This window comes from Tursiops truncatus, chromosome 14 (genome assembly GCF_011762595.2).
Source record: "Tursiops truncatus isolate mTurTru1 chromosome 14, mTurTru1.mat.Y, whole genome shotgun sequence".
Taxonomy (NCBI): Eukaryota; Metazoa; Chordata; class Mammalia; order Artiodactyla; family Delphinidae; genus Tursiops; species Tursiops truncatus.
In genome coordinates this window covers 43,499,241-43,523,284 of record NC_047047.1, presented here as the reverse complement: position 1 = coordinate 43,523,284, position 24,044 = coordinate 43,499,241, and the positions used below count along the sequence as shown (strand labels likewise).

At 37.8% G+C, this 24,044-nt stretch overlaps 1 protein-coding gene across 1 annotated transcript in view; it reads left to right on the top strand.

The window, feature by feature from the left end:
- Positions 1 to 24,044, top strand: part of EML6 (EMAP like 6) — a 184,741-nt gene that overhangs the window by 70,692 nt on the left and 90,005 nt on the right. The window contains exons 14-18 of the mRNA XM_033838189.2: positions 61 to 179; positions 2,150 to 2,336; positions 4,315 to 4,420; positions 11,729 to 11,822; positions 22,991 to 23,091. Of these exons, the coding sequence (XP_033694080.1) occupies positions 61 to 179; positions 2,150 to 2,336; positions 4,315 to 4,420; positions 11,729 to 11,822; positions 22,991 to 23,091 (607 nt within the window). The remainder of the gene's footprint in view (positions 1 to 60; positions 180 to 2,149; positions 2,337 to 4,314; positions 4,421 to 11,728; positions 11,823 to 22,990; positions 23,092 to 24,044) is intronic.

Genomic DNA, 24,044 nt, shown 5'->3' with positions numbered 1-24,044 from the left:
GACATTAATATATTTGAAACCTGAAGAGTCTCTAACTAAATGTTTCTGTTACGCTTGAAGGTTTACAAAGAAGATCTACCTCAGCTAAAGCAACAAAGTAAAGAGAAAAACCATGCAGTGTCCTTCCTCAAACGAGAAAAGGCTCCTGAGGACAGCTTGAAACTCCAGTTCATACATGGGTGGGTGGTCTGTCACCAATCTTATCACCTTGTCGTCCTTCTTCTCAGTGCTACCCCAATTCAGGCTGGCTCTTCTCTCCAGTTTGCACTTACCTGTGGTTAATATTTTAACCACGGCTCTCTGTCCAGTTTTCTCAGTGTTCTATGGCCATCTCAGTGTGTGTATCTAGATTTTTCACACTTCATGTACTTTTGTGTTGCATGTGTTACTACCACTCATTATTATTTCATTTTATTCTCTCCATCTCTGCTTCCTTTATCCCGTAACTCCTGCTCTATTCAGCTGGCTTTCCCAGGACAGTATTTCCTTCAAATGCTTTTGTTCACGTGTACCCCAAATAACTTTGAATTTTGAAAATCATGTACAACCTTCCACACTTTAAGTTAACATCTAAGCTTTTTCAACCTAAGCTTAAATGGTTGTGAAGAATATATCTTGTGTTTTATGAATACTCACATTATTTATTTAGATGGCTCCAGTGGAACCCAAATGCATAGATATTTGATTCCCATTATCATCAATATCGCAAATACATGAACTCATATTTCTATTCTACTTCTCCTATAGAATTTTATCCTAATATAATATTTTTATGCTTGTAAGTCTTTTATTGATTACCCTGTCATAACTTCAATAAGGAAAAAACGTATCTATATGGTCAATTTAAATTTAATTCTCCGTGACCATAAGTCTCTAACTCTGTGCTGTCTGGTACGATATCTACTTGTAGCCAACGATCACTTGAAATGTGGCTGGTCTGAATGTGCTCTATGTGGAAAATGCACACCAGAGTTTGAAGGCTTAGCATGAAAAAGAAATTTACCTCATTAAAATGTTTTATATTGATTACATGTGGACATGATAATATTTTGGACATTATGGGTTAAATGTTCTTAAGTTTCATCTGTTCCTTTTTTTTTAATGTGACAGTTAGAAAATTTTTCAATTACCTATGTGACTCACATAATAGTTCTGTTGGACAGTGCTACTCTAAGCATTAACAATTTTTTTCTGGATTTAATTATTGTTATAACTATTAGTAATAAATAGCTGGCCAAATCAACATAAATGTAGTACAAATTCTGATAGTTATTAAACATAAGTAATTTTATTGGAAAATTTCTTTTAATAAGATAGAATTGTTTCAATGAGTTCAGATATATGTGCATATATATTTCTTATTGCTAGAGGGTAACAGTTTAGCATTGAATCTATTCCAATTTTTCACTTTTTAATGTAAGCGCTAAGAAAGCTTATTCATATCTAGCTACTTAAGTAGATGAGAACAGAGGCAGTTTTATCACAGAAATGGTGATCAGTTCTTTAAACTCCTCTTTGTCATAGACCAAAAATATGTGGCGTGATTTTGATATATCACACAAAAATGTAGTTTAGTGATCCATCAGCTAAGAATTCAGTTAAATCACTGTTCAAATTTGTTAAAAGCAAAGAATTGGAAGTCACTTGACTTGCAAAAGGATCTCTTACCCAGTTGTTAGAGTTTTTCACTTTCAACATCCATCCGCACTTGTACTTGTTTTGGTGTCCCTGGAAGGTTTGACATTCCAGGGTAATATACCATAGTAAGATTCCCGATGGATGAGAGGAATGACTTCCTAAATTGGGAGGAAGGCGATTAGGAAAGGGGAGGTGGGAAAGGAAAGCCAGTACCTCATCACAGGTGTGTTCTCAGACTGGTCAGTTTTAAGAGAAAGCACATATGGTACCTGAGGATCTGGAAATAGATTCTGTTAAAATTATCAGTGTCCATTTGCCTCTTAGAAAGTCATCACATGCCCTCAGAGGTCCTCATACCCCCACTGACGATCACTGTCCTAGGCAACTGTGGAGACACCTGGGTTCTGCTTGTCCATGTCCATATTAACATGTTAACTTTATCTTCTCACAACTTCTGCTCTGTTCATTCACTGTGCGTTCAACGACTGCATCTCTTGGACCTGTGCTTCAGCTATAGAGGCTATGATTGTAGAAACAATCTGTTCTACACACAAGCTGGAGAAGTGGTCTATCACATTGCTGCAGTTGCTGTTGTGTACAATAGGCAACAACACTCGCAGAGGCTGTACCTGGGACACGATGATGACATTCTCAGCCTGACCATCCATCCAGTGAAGGACTATGTGGCCACTGGGCAGGTATATATCTCTCCTGTAAGATGGGAGTTTAGCCAAAGAGAGAGAGGATTTAATTTTGAATTCAGCTTACATATGAGAAATTCAAGAAATACTTGGTAGAAATAAACCTAAGGCAGGAAGCTGAAAGTGCAGTGAATGCTGGATCATTTCATGATGGTGGGAGAGTCAACCAATACATTCCAGCACTTTTGGGAAGGCTTTGAGGGATTCTTATTCTCACATGATGATATCTATGAATAGGATTAGGTAAAACTAGAGTATTGTAAATTCCATGAAGTCTTAATGTATTTTCCTCATTACTGTTTACCCAGAACTTAGTATATCCTAGGTACTCAGTAAATGTTTATTGAATGAACCATCTTTTAATACTACTGTAACATCCAGTGTATAGTTATTTTTGTAAAACTTAAAGTCATATGAACTGTGGCTAGTTTATTATACTTTAACCTTCAAAAAACTAAACTTTATATGAACCATTTTGGAATGCCAAACTTCGGATTGAGTCTATAATTGAAAAGCTGCTCAAAATAGAGCCCTGTAGTCAATCATTTTGTGTGGAAAAGGAGGGGGATAGAAGTAAACTCAGTAAACAGAGAATCTGTTAAACTCAGATTTATTGCCTTGCTGGTAAAGCAATACTATTGTCAACAGTATTTTCAGTGTTGTGCTCTTTTCTACCAATGTATAGGTTACATTTTTGTTCAGTTTTATCATGGGCTTTTAACTGTAGGCAGTACTTCACCTGATCCTCAACATCTAAGTGGCAAATTCCAAGAAAATTTTTGACCTTATGAGACAACAAACTATTTCTGAGACTTGACATACAGGAGGTAAAAGTGTTTGAACAGGGTTTATAGCCTGATGTTCATGAGATCCATGGATGAAACTGAGGGCCTGACGGGAGTCAACCCCCAGAAATGTCCATCTGGGGGGGAGAAGAGTTCGTAGCTCTTATATTTGTAAAAGGATTACAGTCCTCCAAAACGGAAGAGCCATTAATTGAAAAACTGGTTTGCTGCTCCTCCAACGGCAAATTAGACCATCTATTCTGATATTAAGTTTTATAAGTAATTGATCACTACTTTGCCTTTTCACTCTTTCCTGTCCCCTCCCCCTTTATTGTCTTTCTTAGAAACAGAAGATGCTTGATTCATGGGTGTTTAATAGTCTTCCTTTGAAAGAAAAAACAGAGATTGGTTCTTTACATAAACCCCTGAGGAGTTACCACACTCCATACTGTAATTGGGAGGCAGACCAGTATGCCAATAGCCACTCCAGGGGTAACTTAGCCTCCATAGGCCAGTGTAGGAGTTGGCCAGACTCTGCTCAGTTATGTGCATGGCTTTATGTCCCATTTTCCCTTTTAGAGTCATCATACCCAAAAGGGTTTTTTCCCCCTATGCATTATAAGTGAGGAAAACCACTTTAGTATTACAGTTTTCTCTGTTGTTGGGAATTGGTATGATAGAAGCTTGTGTCCCCTTGAGGAGAAGCCACCTTAATGACAGAGAGTTAAGCCATGAAACTTTCATTTCCCAGGGGGAGAAGTAGGGTCAGGCCTTCTTGAGGCGGGTAAATAATTGAGGTGGGTAAAAGAGCTCTGAGGATAGTGCCATGAAAACATACAGCTGAGTGGAATCATGTGTGGAGTTGAGAAGGCAGAAGGGAAGGGTAGAACTAACTGACAGAAACAAAGCACAGTGGATGTTTGAGCTAGTTTTAAATATCCCTTAACTGGGAGCCATGTACCAGGTTAGATTCTGCTGGCACCCACCTTGATGCCAGAACAAGACCCTTAGACCCTGTGCCTCAGTTTCCTCATCTGGAAAACAGTGGAGTTGGACCAGATGGTTTCCCAGGGTCTTCCTACTCTCCAAATGTGTGGGTTTTGATTTCTGAGCAGCACTTGACTCTAAGGAACAAAATCATTCTTATTATAGTTTATAATTAGTTAATAACACTCATCCTGTAATTTAAGGTTGGGAGAGATGCTGCTATTCATGTGTGGGACACACAGACTCTAAAATGTTTGTCACTGTTGAAAGGACAACATCAGAGAGGAGTGTGTGCGCTCGATTTTTCAGGTAAGCACCAGTTTGCCACTGGAGTCATTGACAGATGCTTCCATATTTACTTTGGGTTTGTTTTTTTTAAAAAAAAGATCCTTTTATTTAGTTTAGTCCTGCTTGTAAGGAGGTAAGCCCTTCATCTGTCAGCTACCCAGTCTTAGACTGGAAATCAGATGTGTGAATGTGATCACACCTCCTTTCCTCATCTTCCTCATTTTCTCTCTCCCAACTCGTTACCCAGAGCTCACACTGTATTCTGCATTTGCTTGAGAGATGTGAAATCCAGAGCAGCTGTTACCATTGAAAGACTTAGTTGCAAATGTCTGGCAGTGACTCAGAACATCAGTTTCATCTCTCCAAATAAGTGGGAACACAGCACCTGTGATTTAAAATGTAAAGAACTAGAGCGAGGGGTGCAAATTCTCTGCAAAGGTCCACTTTACAACACTGGTGTTTTGGAAATAAAATTTCGTATTGAAAAATTAGAACTGAAGTTTCCATCTCCTTAATTTAAAATTTTAACACTGTGCTGTTAAAAAAAATACTAACTTATAATTTTCTTTAGAATAAAACCATTTCTTTATGCTAGAATTGAAGAATGAGGGCCTATCGCAAAAGGTGTTTTTAACCTAGAAATTTTTAATAACCCCAATGTAGATATTAGATCTGTAGAAAAAATTTCTAAACTTTCTACAGAAAACTGATTCTGTAATTTCCTTTTTCTAAATTTCGTTCAACTGTTTAATATGTGCAATGTGTATAATATTGGTTGTTAAATTCCATTTCACAACCCCAGTCTCTCTCTTATGTACCTCCCTCTCTACTCTCCTAGTTCAGGCCCGAACTTCCTCTAGTCTGTGCATGGTGGTTATGCTGGTCTCTGATTCCATCCCCACTTTGTCCAATCCATCCTGCCCATTTCTGGAGTCTTCTGGAAGTGCAATTACATTGCTACCACATAGACTCCCCTTGGTTGACTGACTCAGGGCTGAGCCCATGTTTGGACATTCATGGCCTTCTATGATCTGGCCTCAACCTTCCTTTGCAGTGTTTTCACCCACTAACCCACTCGTGCTCCTTTCCGTCTACCTAACTGTAGAACCTAAATGCATTCCTGTCCTTTTTGCCTGTGTTCCTTTGCTCATGCTGTTACCATGTGTCTGTTCAAGTCCAACCATCCTTTAAGACCAAGCTCAAAGTTTTCTCCTCCATCCTTCCAGGGAGAAATGTCCTGTCCCTTCTTCTGTATCCCTTAGCCCATTTGTTGTCATTGCTCTTGTGGTACCTGTTAGAGTCTATGTGGTACAGTAGTTATGTGTCTTAGCAGCTCCTATGCCCTTCTCAGACAGTAAACTACTCATCTAGCCCATCTCTCTGTTCCCCACTGCACATGCTGTAGAGACACAGAAGCTACTCCAAAAACGTGAATGAATGAATGAATGAATGAAGTTTTGCTTAATGCTCTCTGTCTTGCCTTTCACTACTGCTACTAGAACTTCACATTGTAAACCATCTTTGGATGAAAGTTATCTTTATTCTCTGACCAATCACATGGTACAGATTTGTGTGAGTGTGTCACACGCTTATTCTCATATGCTGTAACCTACTATACAAATCTGAGTTGTTATATCACTATTAGAAGTTATTCAATACTTTGGTTATTGAATTAGTAAAAATCAAACCTAAATTGTTCATACTCTACGCTGGTGGGCATGTGAGGTACATGAGGCATGAGGAGCAAGGAAGAGAGAATTACTTGGCTACCACCTGCCAGTTGAAGGCCCAGATAATGCACCTGATAAACGGTGAATACAAAGTCCTAAACTTCCAGGAGTTTGATGTACATACAACTTTCATAAGTGTACCATGTATCCTTGATAAAGCAGTAAAATCTAAAATGAAACTATAATTTGAGTTCAAATAAGATTCTATTCCAAAGATGTGAATGGATTTCTGCTTTTTTTTTATTTTAACAGTTCTACCTGATGGCTGAACTGTGTTCTTTTCCTAAATTAACTTGCTAGCGGATACACATGTGTATACTTAATATAAAAATTATATTAATCAGTATGTTCTAGAAGAGTGGTAAGATACCCATTAAATAAAATAATAAAACCTAAATGTGCACTAGGTTATGGAGACTCTCATATTCATATTGTCAGCAACTTTGCAAATTGACTCAATAATTCTAGTAGACAATTTGGCACTGTTTAACAAAAGCTATAATTCAAAATGACAAGTATGTGGACCATGTGTATTTCATACACATTTCTATGTATCAAGTTAAGAAAAAAAGTAGAACTCAAAGTATCTACTCACTGATTTCAACTGAAATGTGTGTATGTGTATTAATGTATAAACAGTGGCAGGAAATTTAGAATACTAGAAATAGAATACAATAATCATCAGATTATTTTTTCTAGAGAATTGAATAAATTTTTGGTTTTTAAATTTAGGAAAATCAGAAGAACCAACTCATGCTGAATACGTTTAGAGAAGAGATTAGAGGAATGTTGATCAAAAACATTGATTATGAGGCAAGTTAGTAGCAATAAGCTGGTACCCAGTAACTTGATCTCTGCATTTCTGAGAGCTTCCGTCTCTTCTGGGCTTAGTGGTTTTGTAAAAGGAAGATCGAGAAATTAGCTGCACTTAGAAATCTTCCCCTCGTAAGGCAGCCCCTTACGTCATTGCCCGGGATAGAGAAACCAGGCACTCTGGAAGAGGCCGAGAAGCTGATTCTGTCACTGCTTCTAATTCCCATTTTGGGAAAATAAAGAAATGCCCAGATATAAAATACTTTCTGCATAAAAAGGATATTTCAGTTTTAACAATACATTCTCTATTCCCCAGATAATAGTCACTAAGGAAGCGCCCATTTATGCAGCAAATGTGGGGTTTTTTGTTTTGTTTTTTGTTTTTTGCGGTACGCAGGCCTCTCACTGCTGTGGCCTCTCCCATTGCGGAGCACAGGCTCCAGACGCGCAGGCTCAGCGGCCATGGCTCACGGGCCCAGCCGCTCCACGGCACGTGGGTTCTTCCCGGACCAGGTCATGAACCCATGTCCCCTGCATCGGCAGGCGGACTCTCAACCACTGCGCCACCAGGGAAGCCCCGAATGTGGTATTTTTGATTGTGGAAAATTATATTTTTGTCTCAGAGTTGAAATACGATGTTAATTTATAAATGGCAGAAAGGAAGCTAGGTGATAGTTTGAGAAGGCGCTAACATTAAGGACCATTCAGGAAGTAAGGAAGTATGTACTGTGTTTGATCCATCACCGTGTATGGTTACATGCAGATGAACTGTGGTCGATTGATCTTTGTGGTCTCTATGGCCCTACTGAAGGTGTGACCTGAAGCCTCTTTGGTTTAATTTATATTGATAGTAGTACCTTGTGTTATAATGATATAGCTTTAGTCTTAAACAGATGCCTGCACCACTTTATAGGCCAAGAATGTAGATACAGAGAGTCTGGTTGTATGGCTGCGGTAAAAGTCAGACAGTGGCAGATCCAGAGCGAGGACCCAGGTCTCCTGGCTCTCAGTCCCGTGAGAAAGCTACCAGGCCTGGGGCCGTCAGCTGGTGGAAGCCGTGCCGGCTGTGCTCTCCCTCTCGGTCCTCCTGCCCTTTCCTGCCCCTGCCCTCCGCCAGGGCTGGTGTAAACTTTTAGCATGAGAGTCGTACCTGGACCACTCATTGTGCCCCCCTACTTCCTCACTCCTTCTACCCGATGGCCAGTGCCTCCAGCTGCCTCCACCCCCGCTCTCCAGTGTAAATGTGGTGTGGGCATGGTGGTGCATAGAGGCTGCCACGTGCAACAGCACCCTCGTGAAAAGAGACCCCTGTCCTAGAACAGCCATGAGTCAAACACTTTCATGAGCAGGAGTATCTATCCCTTCTTTTTGGATGCTTGCAGTAAAGTGAGGAGTTCAAGTCAGAATGCTGAAAGAGAAGATGATTTAGGTTTCCCAGTTTAACCATGTAAACAGGACACCTACATTGGTTATTACCTAGCTGGTGGCCCCATCTGAGTGCCTCAGCGTATCTCCACACCCACTTGTCTCTTACACGTCAGCTCATCTTGGGGGGTGTTCTGGAAACCTGCCGATAACAGAAAGAAATTAGAGAAAGAGATTGTCATGGAAATACAAAGCGGGCAAATGATGTGAAAACTAGACAGCAGATAAGCAGTTACACCTAGGACTTTAGATTAATCTATTCTTGCCACTCTTCCAAAGCAAACAAAAAAGATGACATTTTTAATCAAAAACATTTCTAACAACATAACCCATACCTCTAAATTATGTCAACTAGAAAGAATGAATTTATATTGTGTCACTTAATTGAGCAACTCGTTGTGGATTTATTTTCACTGTCTGGGGAAAAGAGAGCCGTCTTTGCTTCTGTACTTGCAGACAGGAAAGTGCTTCCACATGAACAGAAAACCAATTAGAAAGGGAAATGTTCAGATATAAATATATTCTAGCCTAAATATCATCCTCATATTTTTAAAAACCTTCATTGAATAATACTGATTTCCACAAGGGCACATCTAAGACTAGTGTGATTTCATTGTGTCGGTTCCCAAAACCTATGCATTTTTTATGAGCCCTGAATACAGGACCAACTTGTAATTATCTGAGTAAGATATTTCTCTTTCTAATTTGCCCTTTACTGTTGACATTAAGCTCCTTAGAATTATTTCTGGACTATGTCACAAAATATCCATAATTAATACATACTGTGACTGGAAAGATTTGAAAGGACATTACTTAAACCCTAAAAATATGGTTGAAAATCAAAAACTCTGACTAAATGGTCAAGGAACAATGGATTTTCAAAGCTAAGATCAAGCCTCTGTGAGGGGAAACAAAAACTCAGAAAAAGTTAAAGATAGCCAATTATATTTCCAAACTGTGTGGTATGTAGAAATTGCCCACACCTGCAGAATTCAAGAAGCAGTCACCATCCTAAAGAAGAGGTATGGTTGTTGAGGCACCTCTAGATTTGTTCTGCTGCTTCATTGTTACTCATAGTCACAAACTGGGGTAGAAAGGTGGTGTAACTGGGAAGACAAGCTGATGGGGCCTTGCAGAAATTCCAATAAAAAGAAGCAAAAAAAAAAAAAAAATCACCCTGAGGACTTCTTCAAAAGACATAAAATGTAAAAAAAAAAAAAAACCTATCATTTAAAATGTGTGGATGTTTGCATTCTAAGAAAGACATACTAATATAGCTACACAGGTTACAAAAGAAAACAAAATGTAGAATTAACAAATGCAAAAAAAAAAAGAGACACTGAATATCTGTGCAGTGCTTTTGATTAAAATTTTTATATAACAGAATATTCCCATTCCCTCTGCACCATCCGTAGGCATATTCCATTTTTATCTCCCAGTATCATCAGAATTCATTGAAAACCATCTCAGTACGAGGATCATGTTGGAAATGTGATACAAGTACTGTAAGTCTTAAATAAGAGTTTAGGATCTAAAAAGGGAGAGAGAACTCTCTAATAAAAATAAAATCACCAAATACAGAGACATGCTAATATGGAAATGTAACCAGGCCACACCAAGAGGTACAGGAAAAGTGATGTTGCTGGTAATGAATCGGAAGTCATCACCAGTCCCTTCTCCCAAATGCATGAAAAGACACGGGGCACAATTTAAAGCCTGGTAACATTTAAGCATAAAGACATATTGTGATTGAGAAGACACATTTGTTTATAATACTCACCTGGTGGTGATTTAGGCCTTTGTCAAAGTGTTAATGTCTTCACCTACTGTAGTCTAGGAGCTTCAAAGGGTTAATGTAACTTTCAAATCCTTGCCTCATACTTGGTGGTAGTAGAGGATTGGGGAGGATTTGGTTTGTTAAGCCAGGCTCTTACTCTCCTTTTTCCTCCAGAAAAGGAGCAGACTATGGTTCCCAGTTGGTCGGGGGAGGGTCTCTGGAACAAGTAAGGGCACCCAAGGGTTGGGCGTTAGTTAAGCAGCATTTGGGGAGGGTCACCAGATATAGCAAATAAAAATACAGGAGGCCCAATTAAATTGGAATTTCAGATAAGCAACAAATAATTTCTTAGTACAAGTATGTCCCATGCAATATAATTGCATGCAATATAACATTGCAAGGGACATACTTGTACTAAGAAATTATTCATTGCTTATCTGAAATTCCAATTTGACTAGGCTCCTTTATTTTCCCTGGCAATCCTAATTTGGCATCTACCCCAGGGCTGTCTTTGAAAATACCAGTTGAAACCCTGAGTGGGCTGTGGAAAACGGTTTATCACATACTCATGTTTCTTTACCCTAAGGCCATTGGCTGTGTGTGGCCGGAGAATACACCCTGCTAAACTGAGCCTTGGTGAGCTTGGCCAGCCGTCTCCTAGCCCACTCCAGGCTAGGGAGGAACTGCTGACCTGAGATGTTTCTCCTGTGAAGCTTTGTGAGGAGGCAGCAAAGGAAAGACTTACTGACTGTACCTCTTCTTCTGTCTTGAAATGAGAAAGCAAATTAACTATTTTGATTTCAAATTCATTTACATATCATATATATTTTTTTATTTTGGAAAACAACCTGTCCGAATTATTGATAGTGTTATAAATAATATTTAATACTAAGGGAAAATGTTCATCATATAAGAAGTAAAAACAATAAGTAATAGTATGTTCATTATGATCCTAGTTTTGTCTTTTCAAAGCACATTTAGGTAGAGAAACTGATAAGGATATATATCAAATGTAGGCCTAGAAATTTGGATGATTTTTAAATTTCCTTTGTCGCTATCATCTAAATGTTCTACAACAAGCATATTACATTTGAAATAGGGAAACTAAGACATTAAGATTTTTTTAAATTATAAAGTCATCTTTTGAAAGAATTTTCCAAGTTAGTTTCTATGATGCTCTTATTTTGGAGGGTTGAACAGAACCAGTTGGTTTTTTTTTAGCGCGCAATAGACTGAGTCACAAAGTTAAATGGCTCTTCTAGTAAATGTCATGAGATTTGTCTGACACAAAATAAACAAGGTTTTGGTGACTTACCTGAGAAGCTCCCCCCAGCCCTGTGTCTCAGATTGGAATGTTGGGTCAGCGATTTAATTCAGCAACCAGTTATTATACATTGAGAACCTCCGCTATTAGTAGTTATGCACTTCATTTAGTGAGGTCCCCTTAGTGTATTATTCTCCTAATGTATTTGAGCCTAAATAATATTCTTAAGATCAATTTCTTGTTCCTCTTTACAGTATATAAAATGTTGTGGTTTTTCATTGAGAAATGAGTCATTTGACATTTGTGTTGTTTTCATACAGCCGATGGAAAATGTCTGGTGTCGGTTGGTTTAGACGATTTTCACAGTATTGTATTTTGGGACTGGAAAAAGGGAGAAAAGATAGCCACCACCAGGTAAGAAGCTGCCGAGGTCTTAACGGCATCCTGCCAATGATCACACTGCAGTAAAAGTTAATAGTTTGCATTTTCTGGTAAGATTTCATCTTCAAACTCAGATGAAGTTCCCATAGAAAGCTTAACACCTAAGTAAAAACATATTGTAATATTTCATGGTGACAAACCTGACATAGAGGAATTAATGTTTCTTTCAGGCAATTGGAAAATTCTGAAATCCTTTCCAGAGAGTTATTCATCACTTTGCTTTTAGTAATATATGCATTATCTATATCAAAGCTTCTTCCCAGCAGTAGGAAAGCAGCTTTCCTCAGACTTGTGCCTTGCCCCTTGTTTTTCCACTATCTTAGCATCTAGTGAAGGACTGTCAATGTCACTGGAGTCAGAAGTTCCACTTGTCATGAGGCTGCAGCATGCAAGAAAGGAGGCCTGGCGTGTGCACCTGCCACTCGCTTTCAAAGCAGGCAAATTGTTGCCCTAATCTCCCCATCTTATAAATAGACCTTCCAAGACCACCTGCTATTTATAGGCCACCTGTCCTCCCTTGCCCCAGCCTCCCTCCCTGCTGAATCAGCCCTAAGTCTGAACACTACTTTCCACTCCTGCTTACATTGGTCTTAGCTGTTTGCCCAGCCATAGTCGGAGGTCAAAATAGTTGGCCGCCAAGGCCCAGCAATACAATTTGTTGCCCAAGGCATGTTATCAGTTTATCTCTCTACTGGTTCTTCCCTGCGTAAACCAACTTCCTTTTTATCTGGCACCATAAAATCATTTTTAGGTTAATGACTTTGAACCCGAATATTCACTTTTTAAATTGATATTTTAAATTACATAGGAAAAAAGTGTTTTTTGGCAATTTGATTTAATGAATGAAAACCTATAGATTGCTGGAGACTCAGAGGAGGAGCAAATGGAGCCTTGAGGACTCCAGCTGACCGTCTTAGGAGAGAATGAGGAGCTTTTCTGATGACTGCTACTGAGATGGAATTCTTGGCAGCAAATGACAGCTCATAAATCCGCCTACCCAACCGGTTTTCCTTTTGCTCTCTCTAGTATTCCTCACAGTTATACCACTCCCCGCTAATACTCAGATTCAGCTTCTAATCGCAAGTCCGCTTTCCTTCTAGATTAATGTACTGAATTTTACTTTAGTATTTCTGATAGCATATCATCTGCATTACAGATAATCTCTGGCAAAGCACACGTCTGCATTTCAAAAGCAACAGAAATGCAATTTTCCTGCTAGAAAACCCTCTGCACATGTGGGTAGCTCACCTGTTATATATCAGAAACAGTAATAGAAATGGAAGAAAGAAATATTTATTAATATTTTAGAAGTATATATTTGATATGTTTGGTAGTGTTACTTCTATTTAATTAACACAAAGTGACTTAACACCATTATGTTAATAATACAGTTTATTTTTAGAATTGTTCCCAAGCCATATGTCACATTCCCCTAACAGGACACCTGCAAAGTTGTCTTCAGAGACCAATTCTGCAATTGTAACATTCACCATTGCTCTATCCAAAGAGTATCAGAGATTGTTAAAGTTCTTTGGATGAATACTAGATTTTTAAATAATAAATAATATTTATACAATATTATCAATCATAAATATTTATGTAAATAAGTAACCAAACAAATTAAAATTCTATTTATGGCCTGAGATTTAGGTGCTTAAGTAGATAGAAACTTTAAAAACAGGGACATGAAAGAAGTGACAAAGAAAAAGGAGTAATACTTCACCAGTGGGACCTTACTGACCTTACTGACTCCAAGGGTCTAATTTACTCTCAGAAGATGGCTGATTCAGTGACACCCCTCACTCTGCACTTCTGCGTCTCACTCACGGCCTGCATCGCCACTAGCAAGGCTTAACAACAAACCTGCTTCCCGCAGGTCGTGCGGTTCTGGCAGGTAATGTTCTGCAGTAGCACCCGTCACCCAGGATGTGAGATTTCCCCATGGAGGGAGGGGCACAATGGCTGTGATGGCATCACCGGCAGTACCGCTGCTGCCCAAGGCTAACGTGGACACCCTGCACTCAAAAGCCGCCCTTCAGTTGGGAACATGTTTAAGTGAACCTATGTTTTTATCAGCTCAGAGAAATTAGAGAAGTTTGGAATTGGCCCATAAAGATCTTATTACAAGATCTTGATGAGACTTGAATCAATCTCTTTGCACTTCAAAGAGATTGGATCTTTGCTAATTTTCATGAATGACCTCAGTCCCCTCCATTACAAATGAATTTTTTAGTCTCTTTTTCCTTTTAAAGATTGTTCAGATTTTAGTCTAATATACAAGTAACCTATGTAATAACCAAGAGTAATCTCTTAAGGGCAGTAGTGAAATAGCCTGATATCAGCGTCAATCAGGGCAGAACAATGAGATAATTAATCAGGCACCTCTATGTCCCTTTATTTAGATTTCCATCACACCAGTAACATGACTGGGGGACAATGGCTAATTATTATTGACAAGCTTCATCTCAGAAGTTTGAACAGTGGGGATATTAAGCAAAAGGTACAGTTATCAAGTTGCATAACAAGATTACTTCAATGTTAGTGAGAAATAGTTGTGCTACTAAAAAGCTTAGGGACAAAACATAGGCCCACATGGAGCAGGTACATAGACCTTCAGCGTATGTGTTAGCTCCACTGCTTGTTCTATTTTAGGTCCCTACCCTTACATACATTTAGTGAATGGGATCAGGTCTCCTGCATACCAAATTGAGATCTTTCTCACTTTCCTTTTTAAAGTTTTCCTCTGTTTTCAAAATAATACATGATTATTAAAAAGTTAGAAAGCACAGAAAATCACCAAAAAGAAAATGAAAATGATTCATAATTCCACTACTCAGACATAGCCATGGCTAACATTTTAGCATATGTTCTCTGGTATATATTCTGCTAATATTTTTATCCATTTTTATTCATATGTGGGGTATTATGCATACTGCTCTGTAACTTGCTTTTTTTTTTTTTCACTCACCAGTGTATCATTTTCCTTTCTTCTTCTCAATGTTACCTGGCTTATTCTATGTTATTCTATATTGTAAGCCATTTTAAATCTTTTTTAGAACTGGGGTATAAATCAAACATTCATTCAGTCTTCCACTTGTGGGCTACCTTCACAAAAAAGGAGAAAACCAAATCACATACACTGAGACTGGGCCTCTATGCAAATGAGAGGGTTTTGAATAGAAGATTGGGAAACCAACTCACGTGTTGTGCAGCTGCCCTTGGCTTCTAGAAGAGGAGCGTTCCTTCCCTTTTCCCTGTACTTGCTGATAGAATTTAAAACGTGGCCCTACGTGGTGAATTACCTATGACTCAGGTCATAGGAATAGTCCTGTATTAGGGCAGCAGTATGGACTCTCCTACATTCTTATTCCATCAGGGTAGGACCTGAAACTCTTTTCATTCTGTTTTTCTTACGCACACACACAGTTGTAGGCAACTTCTCTACAAATTTAGCAAGCGTCTTAAGGGAAAAATAACAGAGGTATTCAAAGAATGTTCTTTATTTAGGTGTTGACATTAACTAAACATTTACGTGCCATCACTAGTCAGTTTAGAATTTTAGCTACAAGATAAACAACATTGATGTTTTTATGACACCAAGAAATGAGGTGAAAACTAAAGTGTGCTCTCAAAAAAGACTTTTCCAACCATCTAATTGTTTGACCTTGTATAGACACTAGCAAACAAAACAATGCTCTTTTCTATGTATGGGATGTAATTTGTGATATCTGTTCTCAATTTTCATTTCAGTTTTCTCTAGCGTCTTCTCTCTAAAGTTTATATTAATGATTTAGGAGCTGTGGGGATTTTCCTCCAATCAAGAAATCTTTGGATGTTTAGTCTTTCTTATGGTTATCTGGTTCACTTCTCCTCTTTATGTTAAGCACATTTTCTCTTCTCTTTTATCTAAACCTTTTTCTCACTGTCCTAATTGTTCCTGATACTTTCAGTGGACCTGGTGTCCAAGCTTCACTTTTGACTTTCAAAGAAACAAAGAGAGAAAGTTCAAAAATCAGTTTCTCCTCCTTTCCCTGCCTTTCACTGTAAGGCCTACATAATAGGTATGGAGGTGCTTTGTTCTTTCTTTACTTTTCTTTTAACTTTTTATTATGGAAATTTTAAAAGTTACACACAAGCGGAGGAAACAGCCTAAAGAACTCCCTTATACCCATCACCCAGCTGCAACATCCTACAAATGATACAAAGCTCTTCGCCCTCCCCTCGTTTTTTACTTTTGCTTTCTTTTTTGCTATAAAATTTTAAAGAAAACTCAAGACATTGTGTCACTTGACCAGTATGTACTTCATTAGGCATTTCTAACTGAAAAGACTTATTTTTAAAAACCACCATTCCATTATCACAACTAACTAAAGCAACAGTAATTTCTTTCTTTAATTTATTACTCTATTTAAAATCAAACATATCTGACTGTTTCAAAAATGAGAGTTGGTTTGTTCAACTCTGCATCCAAACAGGGCCCGTGTATTACGTTTGATTGTCATCTCCCTTAAGCCTCTTTTATTTTATAGCAGTCCCCCTCCCACCTTATTCTTGCCATGGATGCATTTGAGAAACCAGGTCATTTGACCTATAGAATGTGTCACATTCTAAACTTGACTGGGTCTTCACGAAAGCATGTCAGGCATTTCCCTGTATTTCCTATAAATGGTAGTTAGATCCATAGGCTTGGTTAGATTCACATTCAGCTTTTTTTCCCTTAATACTAGTATTATTGATAAATCATATACCATACAATTCACGCATTTTAAAGTGTACAGTTCAATCACTTTGTAGTGTATACAGATGTCAACTTATAATGCTGTACACTTGAAACTTATATAATAAAAATAAATAAAGTGCATAATTTGATTTTTTTTAGCATATTTACAGAGTTGTGCAATCATTAACACTATCTAATTTCAGAACACTTTCACCACCCCAAAAAGAAATCCCATACTCATTAGCACTAATATACTTTCATTCTCTCTGGATTTTTGTATTCTGGACATTTCGTATAAATGAGGTCCTTTGTGACTGGCTTCTTTCATGTAGCATAATATTGGGTGGGCCAAAATGTTCGTTCGGATTTTTCCCTAAGATGGCTCTAGTAGCACTTAGTTGTCTTTAACTTCATTCGAAGCAATTTTGTTAGATTGTATGTGACAGCTGTCATATCAGCGTGCATTTTAAAAGACATCAAAATTGGTGAACTTTTGTGTAGCCATTTTAATATTGAAGATGAAAGAAAACAACATTTTTGGCACATTATGCTTTATTATTTCAAGAAAGGTAAAAACGGGACCGAAATGCAAAAAAAGATTTGTGTAGTGTATGGAGAAGGTGCTGTGACTGATCAAATGTGTCAAAAGTGGTTTGCGAAGTTTCATGCTGCAGATTTCTCACTGGACGTTGCTCCACAGTTGGGTAGACCAGTTGAAGTCGATAGCGATCAAATTGAGACATTAATTGAGAACAATCAACGTTATACCACGCGGGAGATAGCCGACATACTCAAAATATCCAAATCAAGTGTTGAAAATCATTTGCACCAGCTTGGTTTTGTGAATCGCTTTGATGTTTGGGTTCCACATAAGCTAAGCGAAAAAAGCCTTCTAGACCATATTTCCACATATGAGTCTCTACCGAAACGTAATGAACACGTTCTGTTTTTTAAAACAAATTGTGACAGGTGATGAAAAGTAGATACTGTACAATAATGTGGAATGGAAGAGATCATGGGGCAAGCGAAATGAACCACCACCAACCACACCAAAGGCCAGTCTTCATCCAAAGAAGGTGATATTGTGTATATGGTGGGATTGGAAGGGAGTCCTCTACTATGAGCTCCTTCTGGAAAAGCAAACAATTAATTCCAACAAGTACTGCTCCCAATTAGACCAACTGAAAGCAGCACTCGACGAAAAGCATCCAGAATTAGTCAACAGAAAAACGCATGTTTCTTTGATGACCAGGCAAAAACTGTTACAGTTTGGCTGGGAAGTTCTGATTCGTCCACCGTATTCACCAGACGTTGCTCCTTTGGATTTCTATTTACTTAGATCTTTACAAAATTCTCTTAATGGAAAAAATTTCAAATCCCTGGAAAACTGTAAAAGGCACCTGGAACAGTTCTTTGCTCAAAATGATAAAAAGTTTTGGGAAGATGGAATTATGACATTGCCTGAAAAATGGCAGAAGGTAGTGGAACAAAAGGATGAACACGTTGTTCAATAAAGTTCTTGGTGAAAATGAAGAATGTGTCTTTTATTTTTACTTAAAAACCGAAGGCACTTTTTGGCCAACCCAATATTTGAAGGTTCATCTGTGTCACAAGAAGGATCAGTATTTCATTCCTTTTTATTGTGTGGATCCTACCACGCTTCATTTATCTGTTCATCAGTTGATGGATAGTTGGGTTGTTTCCTCCTTTTGACTATTATGAATAATGCTGCTATGAACATTTGTGTGCAAGGTTTTAAGTAAACATATGTTTAATTTCTCTTAGGTATATACCTAGGAGTAGAATTGCTGGGTCATATAGTAACTTAGTATTTAACATTTTGAGGCACTGCCAAAATACATTTCAAAGTGGGTGCACTATTTTTTTTCTTTAATTTTTATTTATTTATTTATTTATTTTTGGCTGAGTTGGGTCTTCGTTTCTGTGCGAGGGCTTTCTCTAGTTGCGGCGAGCAGGGGCCACTCTTCATCACGGTGCACGGGCCTCTCACTCGCGCAGCCTCTCTTGTGGAGCACAGGCTCTAGATGCGCAGGCTCAGTAGTCGTGGCTCACGGGCCCAAGTTGCCCCACAGCATGTGGGATCTTCCCGGACCAGGGCTCGAACCCATGTCCCCTGCATTGGCAGGCGGATTCTTAACCACTGCACCACCAGGGACGCCCAGGTGCACTATTTTTCATTCCCACCAGCAAGGAATGAACATTCCAATTTCTCCATATACTTGCCAATACCTATTATTGTCTGTCATTTCATTATAGCCATCCTAGTAGATATGAAGTGATATCTTATTAAGGTTTTGGTTTTCATTTCCCCAGTAGGTAACGATACTGAGCATCTTTTCATGTATTTACTGGCCATTTGTATAACTTCTTTGTAGAAATGTCTATTTAGATATCAGTATTTTGCTCATTTTTAACAGGGTTATTTGTCTTTTTATTATTGAGTTATAAGGGTTTCTAAAAATTTATTCTGAATATAAGTCCCTTATCAGATATATGATTTGCAGATATTTTCTCCTAAGGTCAATTTTTTAGTCAAGAGTACCTGATATGTACTTCATGTTTCACTTTATCAGAAGAAACATAATCAGTGGCATACCAGATGGTGAGGGCAGTGGGAGTAGGACTTGACAGGTGCAAGCAATAGGGCTTCTATTATCTGTAGGAATTTTTTAAAGAATAAGAAAACCAACTAAAAGCCAATCTGCTTTTTATTACTCTCCTGAGCCAGCAATTCTAAACAGTGTCAGGGATGGAATTCCTCTTTCTCAGGAATTCCAGTCCACCCCATGGTGTGCCACTGCCCCAAATGTCTGGTTCTCCTACTCTTAGTAATGCTCAGCTCCATTGTGGGTTCTGGTACTATCAGCCTCATCCTTCCATTGAAAGCTTCCCATCCATGTATTATCTAATTGTTGTAGCATCCATTTACAACTATGGGCTGCATTGATTATTTAATTAGGGATTGAAAATGATAATTTTCTAATTTATTATTCTTCATATTAGCTAGAATTCTTCTATAAATAAGAGTTTTCTCTCATGAACCACTTGGTTTCTCTGAAATACAATTCACACAGAAATTAGTCCTTTAAATATTAGGGGCTAATAATATTTGTTGTCTATAACTTGCAGATATTTCCCCTAGTTTGTCATTTGTCTTTTGAGTTTGATATGATGTTTTTCATCATGCAAAGGCTTTTATTTTTATGTGGTCAAGTTTATCAGTCTTTACCACTTCAAGATTTTGAGACCGATTAAGGAAAGTGTTCCCTGTCCTCTGGTTAAAAGGAAATCACCTGTGATTTCTTCTGATCTGCTATGGCTTCATCTTTACATTTAGATCTCTAAACCATTTGGAATTTATCCCAGTATTTATTATGAGGAACAGATTCAATTTTATCCTTTCTCCATATGGCTATCAAGGTGTTCCAAACACCATTTTCCTTTTCCCTTTCATATTGACTATTTTTTAGAACAGGTTTAAGTTCACAGCAGAATTGAGCAGAAAATACAGAGTTCCTGTATACCCACTCTCCCAGCCACCTTCAAATCCCCACCTGGCACCAGAGTGGTATATTTGTTATAATAGATGAAGCTACATTGACACATCATTATCACCCAAAGTCCACAGTTTACATTAGGGTTCACTCTTGGTGTTGCACATTCTATGCGTTTTGACAAGTGTATAATGACATGTATCCACCATTATAGTATCATGCAGAATGGTTTCACTATTCACTGCCCTAAAAACCCTTTGTGTTCTGGCTGTTTGTCCCTCCCTCCCCTCTGTCCTGGAAACCACTAATCTTTTTACTGTCTCCATAGTTGTGCCTTTTCCATAATGTCATTTAGTTGGAATTATACAGCATGTAGCCTTTTCAGATTATCTTCCTTTACTTAGTAATATCCATTTAAAGTTCCTCCATGTCTCTTCATGGCTTGATAGCTCATTTCTTTTTAGCACTGAATAATACTCCGTTGTCTGGATGTACCAGTTTTTTTAATCCATTCACCTACTGAAGAACATCTTGGTTGCTTCCAAGTTTTGGCAATTATGATTAAAGCTGCTGTAAGCATCTATGTGCAGGTTTTTGTGTGGGCATAAGTTTTCAACTCCTTTGGGTAAATACCAAGGAACATGATTGCTGGATCTTATGGTAAGAACATGTTTAGTTTTGTTAGAAACTGCCATAATGGCTTCCAAAGTAGCTGTACTATCTTGCATTCCCACCAGCAATGAATGAGAATTCCTGTTGCTCCACATCCTTGCCAGCATTTGGTAACATACACCATTTATTTTTAGTATTAATTTTTCCCCCATTGATTTGAGATCTGTCTTTATTACCTACTACATTTAAATATTGGGTCTCTTTCTAGATTTTCTATTTTGTCATTGGTTTGTCAGTCAATTTGTGCACCAATACCACACTGTTTTAATCGTGAAGGCTTTATAAATTGTTTTAATATCTAGGAGAGCTACCCTTCCTACTTTGCTTTTCTTGTTCAGACTTTTCCTGGCCATTACTGCTGTTTTATTCTTCCATAAGAACTTTAAAATCAAGGTGTCTAACTCCAGATTAAAGAACAGACACTAAATGCTCTTTTTTATTGGAATCAAGTTGAATTTATAAGCAAAGCTAGGAGAATTAACATCTTTATGATTGAGTTTTCAAACCCAAGAACATAGAATGTGTTTCCATTTTTTTAAGTCTACTTTTCTATCTTACAAATATGGGGTGTTTTTTGGTGGTTGTACTCATTTGCATATAGTGCACAGTTCTTGTTAAATTTATGCCTTGATATTTTTATTGTTGTTTATAAATAGAGTCCTTTCTTCCAGTATATTTTTCAACTGGATATTGTATATATTAAGGTTATTGATTCTGTATTTAGTTTTATATACTGCAACTTTCCTAAATTATCTTATTTGTAGTTATTTTTACGTTATTTTCTTTTGAATTTTTTAGACATAATTATTATCATTTGCAAAAAGAAATAGTTTCACCTCTTCCATTCCAGCTCCTGTGCCTTTACTTTTTAGACCTTGTCTAATTGCATTAGGTAATATGTTCAGTACGATGTTAAATGGTAGTGGTGATAGTCTTGTTCCCAACTTTATTGGGAATAACATTCAGTAAGAATCTGACTTTCGAGTTCACAGACACACACACAAACACACCATGAATAAGGTACTGTTCCAGCACATTCTGTTTTCAAAAAAAGGGTAATGGCACACAACGTCTGAAGAGCCAGTGTGTGTATAATTGGTCTTGAATGAATCTAGGTTTCTCAGTGAGAGTCAAGAACTGCAGGGAAATATAGAAGTCTAAGAGATAACGCTAAAACATCCATTAATTCCTACTTTATTGAGTGTTAGTTGAGTACTTTTTTAATCACAAGTGACTGTTAGATTTTTTTTGTGAAATGCCTTTTTGGCATCTGTGAAAATAACATAATTTTTCTCATGTATTAATATGATGTATTATTTGATTCCTTAATAATTAACCACCCTGCATTTGGTCATAAAGTACTGTTTTTTAGATATGTTGTTGGATTCTCTTTGCTAGTATTTTATTTAAGATTTTTGTATCTGTATTCATAAGGGAGACTAGTCAGTCATGTTCTTTATGTTAATTGCTTTTCTTTTACATAATGAAAGTTAGGTCCTAGTATACGAGAGAAAACCATCAAATAGTCCATTAAGACCAGTAAATCCTTAGATTCTAATGTGATTACTTTATACTCTAAACCAGAAATTTCCTGGCACTGTGGAATGCTGGTCTACAGCTCCAGCCTACAGTCAGTCCTCACTTTTATATTTGTCCTTCTGTCTCTTGGGTTATAAACTTACGTTTCTGAATGCACAGCATCCTTGAGTGCCTTAAATCGATAGATGACAGCCTTTCTCTCTCCATGAATGTGAGCCAGGGGCTTCGCCTTCTTGTGAATACATTTCTAGCTGAAACTCTGTTTAACCCAAACTTATGCCTTCCCCAGCAAGAATATTACATTTGAAGCTTCTCATTAATACTTTTACAGTATCTTCTCCCTCCTCTTATACAAGACCTCTGTATCCCAAGAATTACAATTCTATAGTTGTGACATTCATTTTATCTTAAGGAGACATTCTGATCCATTTAAAATATTTCATTGATTTGTTTAAAGCATAATTAAGTAGATTTTGGTAGCTTTGGTAGGGTAAGAAGAAAGGGGTCAAACATGCGGAGAAAAGCCAAAACTCATTATTTTAGTGTAGACCCCGTGTGTATTTTAAATCGTCTTCTAATTTACTTGTCCTATTAGATGTGCTTAATGAAAGTTAGACTAAATGCATGCTTTTAATAAAACTCTCTAGCAGTGCTGTCATCAAAACTGGAATTTTCCCCCTATTTGTCTCTTACAGAGGACATAAAGATAAGATATTTGTGGTAAAGTGTAACCCACACCATGTTGACAGACTGGTCACGGTTGGGATCAAGCACATCAAATTCTGGCAACAAGCAGGTACTATTGTTAGAGTTTATCCTTTATGTGGTTGAAAGTTTTACTCCAGCTGGGAAAAAAACAAACAACCAACACCACTACCTAGCCTGTCTCTGCAATCTAAAATTAAAGTATGCCTAAAAGACGTTTGCTCCCAAGTAATGTTTGAGCTGTGAAGCTTAGAACACTGTATATGATGCCATGCATATTCATCAATATCTAGAAAGCTTTGGGAAATGTTCTGCTGCGAAAATAATTATTTTTATATTCAGTCATCAGTTCTGAAAGCAGTGATTATGTTGGACTACTGAGCAGGAAATAATCACTTTAGTTGGGTGAATACAATTTTCAATATTTTGAGGGTTCTTTTATTTATAACTGCATTTAACACATGAATTAAATATGACACACAGTAAGTGGTCAAAATAAATCCTTGTGGTTTATAATGCTGATAATAAGGTTGAGTAAATAAGCAGGACAAAACATGGAAGGATATCTTGTTTTTCTCACTAATAGGTCAGACCTTTCATTGGGACTGTTTCTGAATTCTTAGTATCAACTTTGGTACGAAGCCCAATCTTTTACTGGGCAAAACATAAATAAGCTACTGTTCCAATGCCTTCTGCTTTTGAAGAAAGGGTCATGCACCCACCATGTCTGGAGAGCCAGCCTGCCTACAGTTGTCTGGAATGAGTCTGGGTTTCTCAGTGCTAATAAGAAAGTACAGGGAAATGTGAACATTTAAGGAACAAATCTGATGTACTTCTCCTACACAGTGATTCGTTTTTCTCACCCCAAAGTCACTGTGATAAAAATCGAGGCAAAACATACAGAAAACATGTTTACATTTTACATTACAGCCACTGCTGTTTTCACTTGCTTTGGTCAGCCTTCAGGAAGACTTGCCTGGCTCCCCAGGGCACTCAGTCACCCCTTCCTCTGGCTGGCACAGAACTTGCGCTGAACCTTGGTTA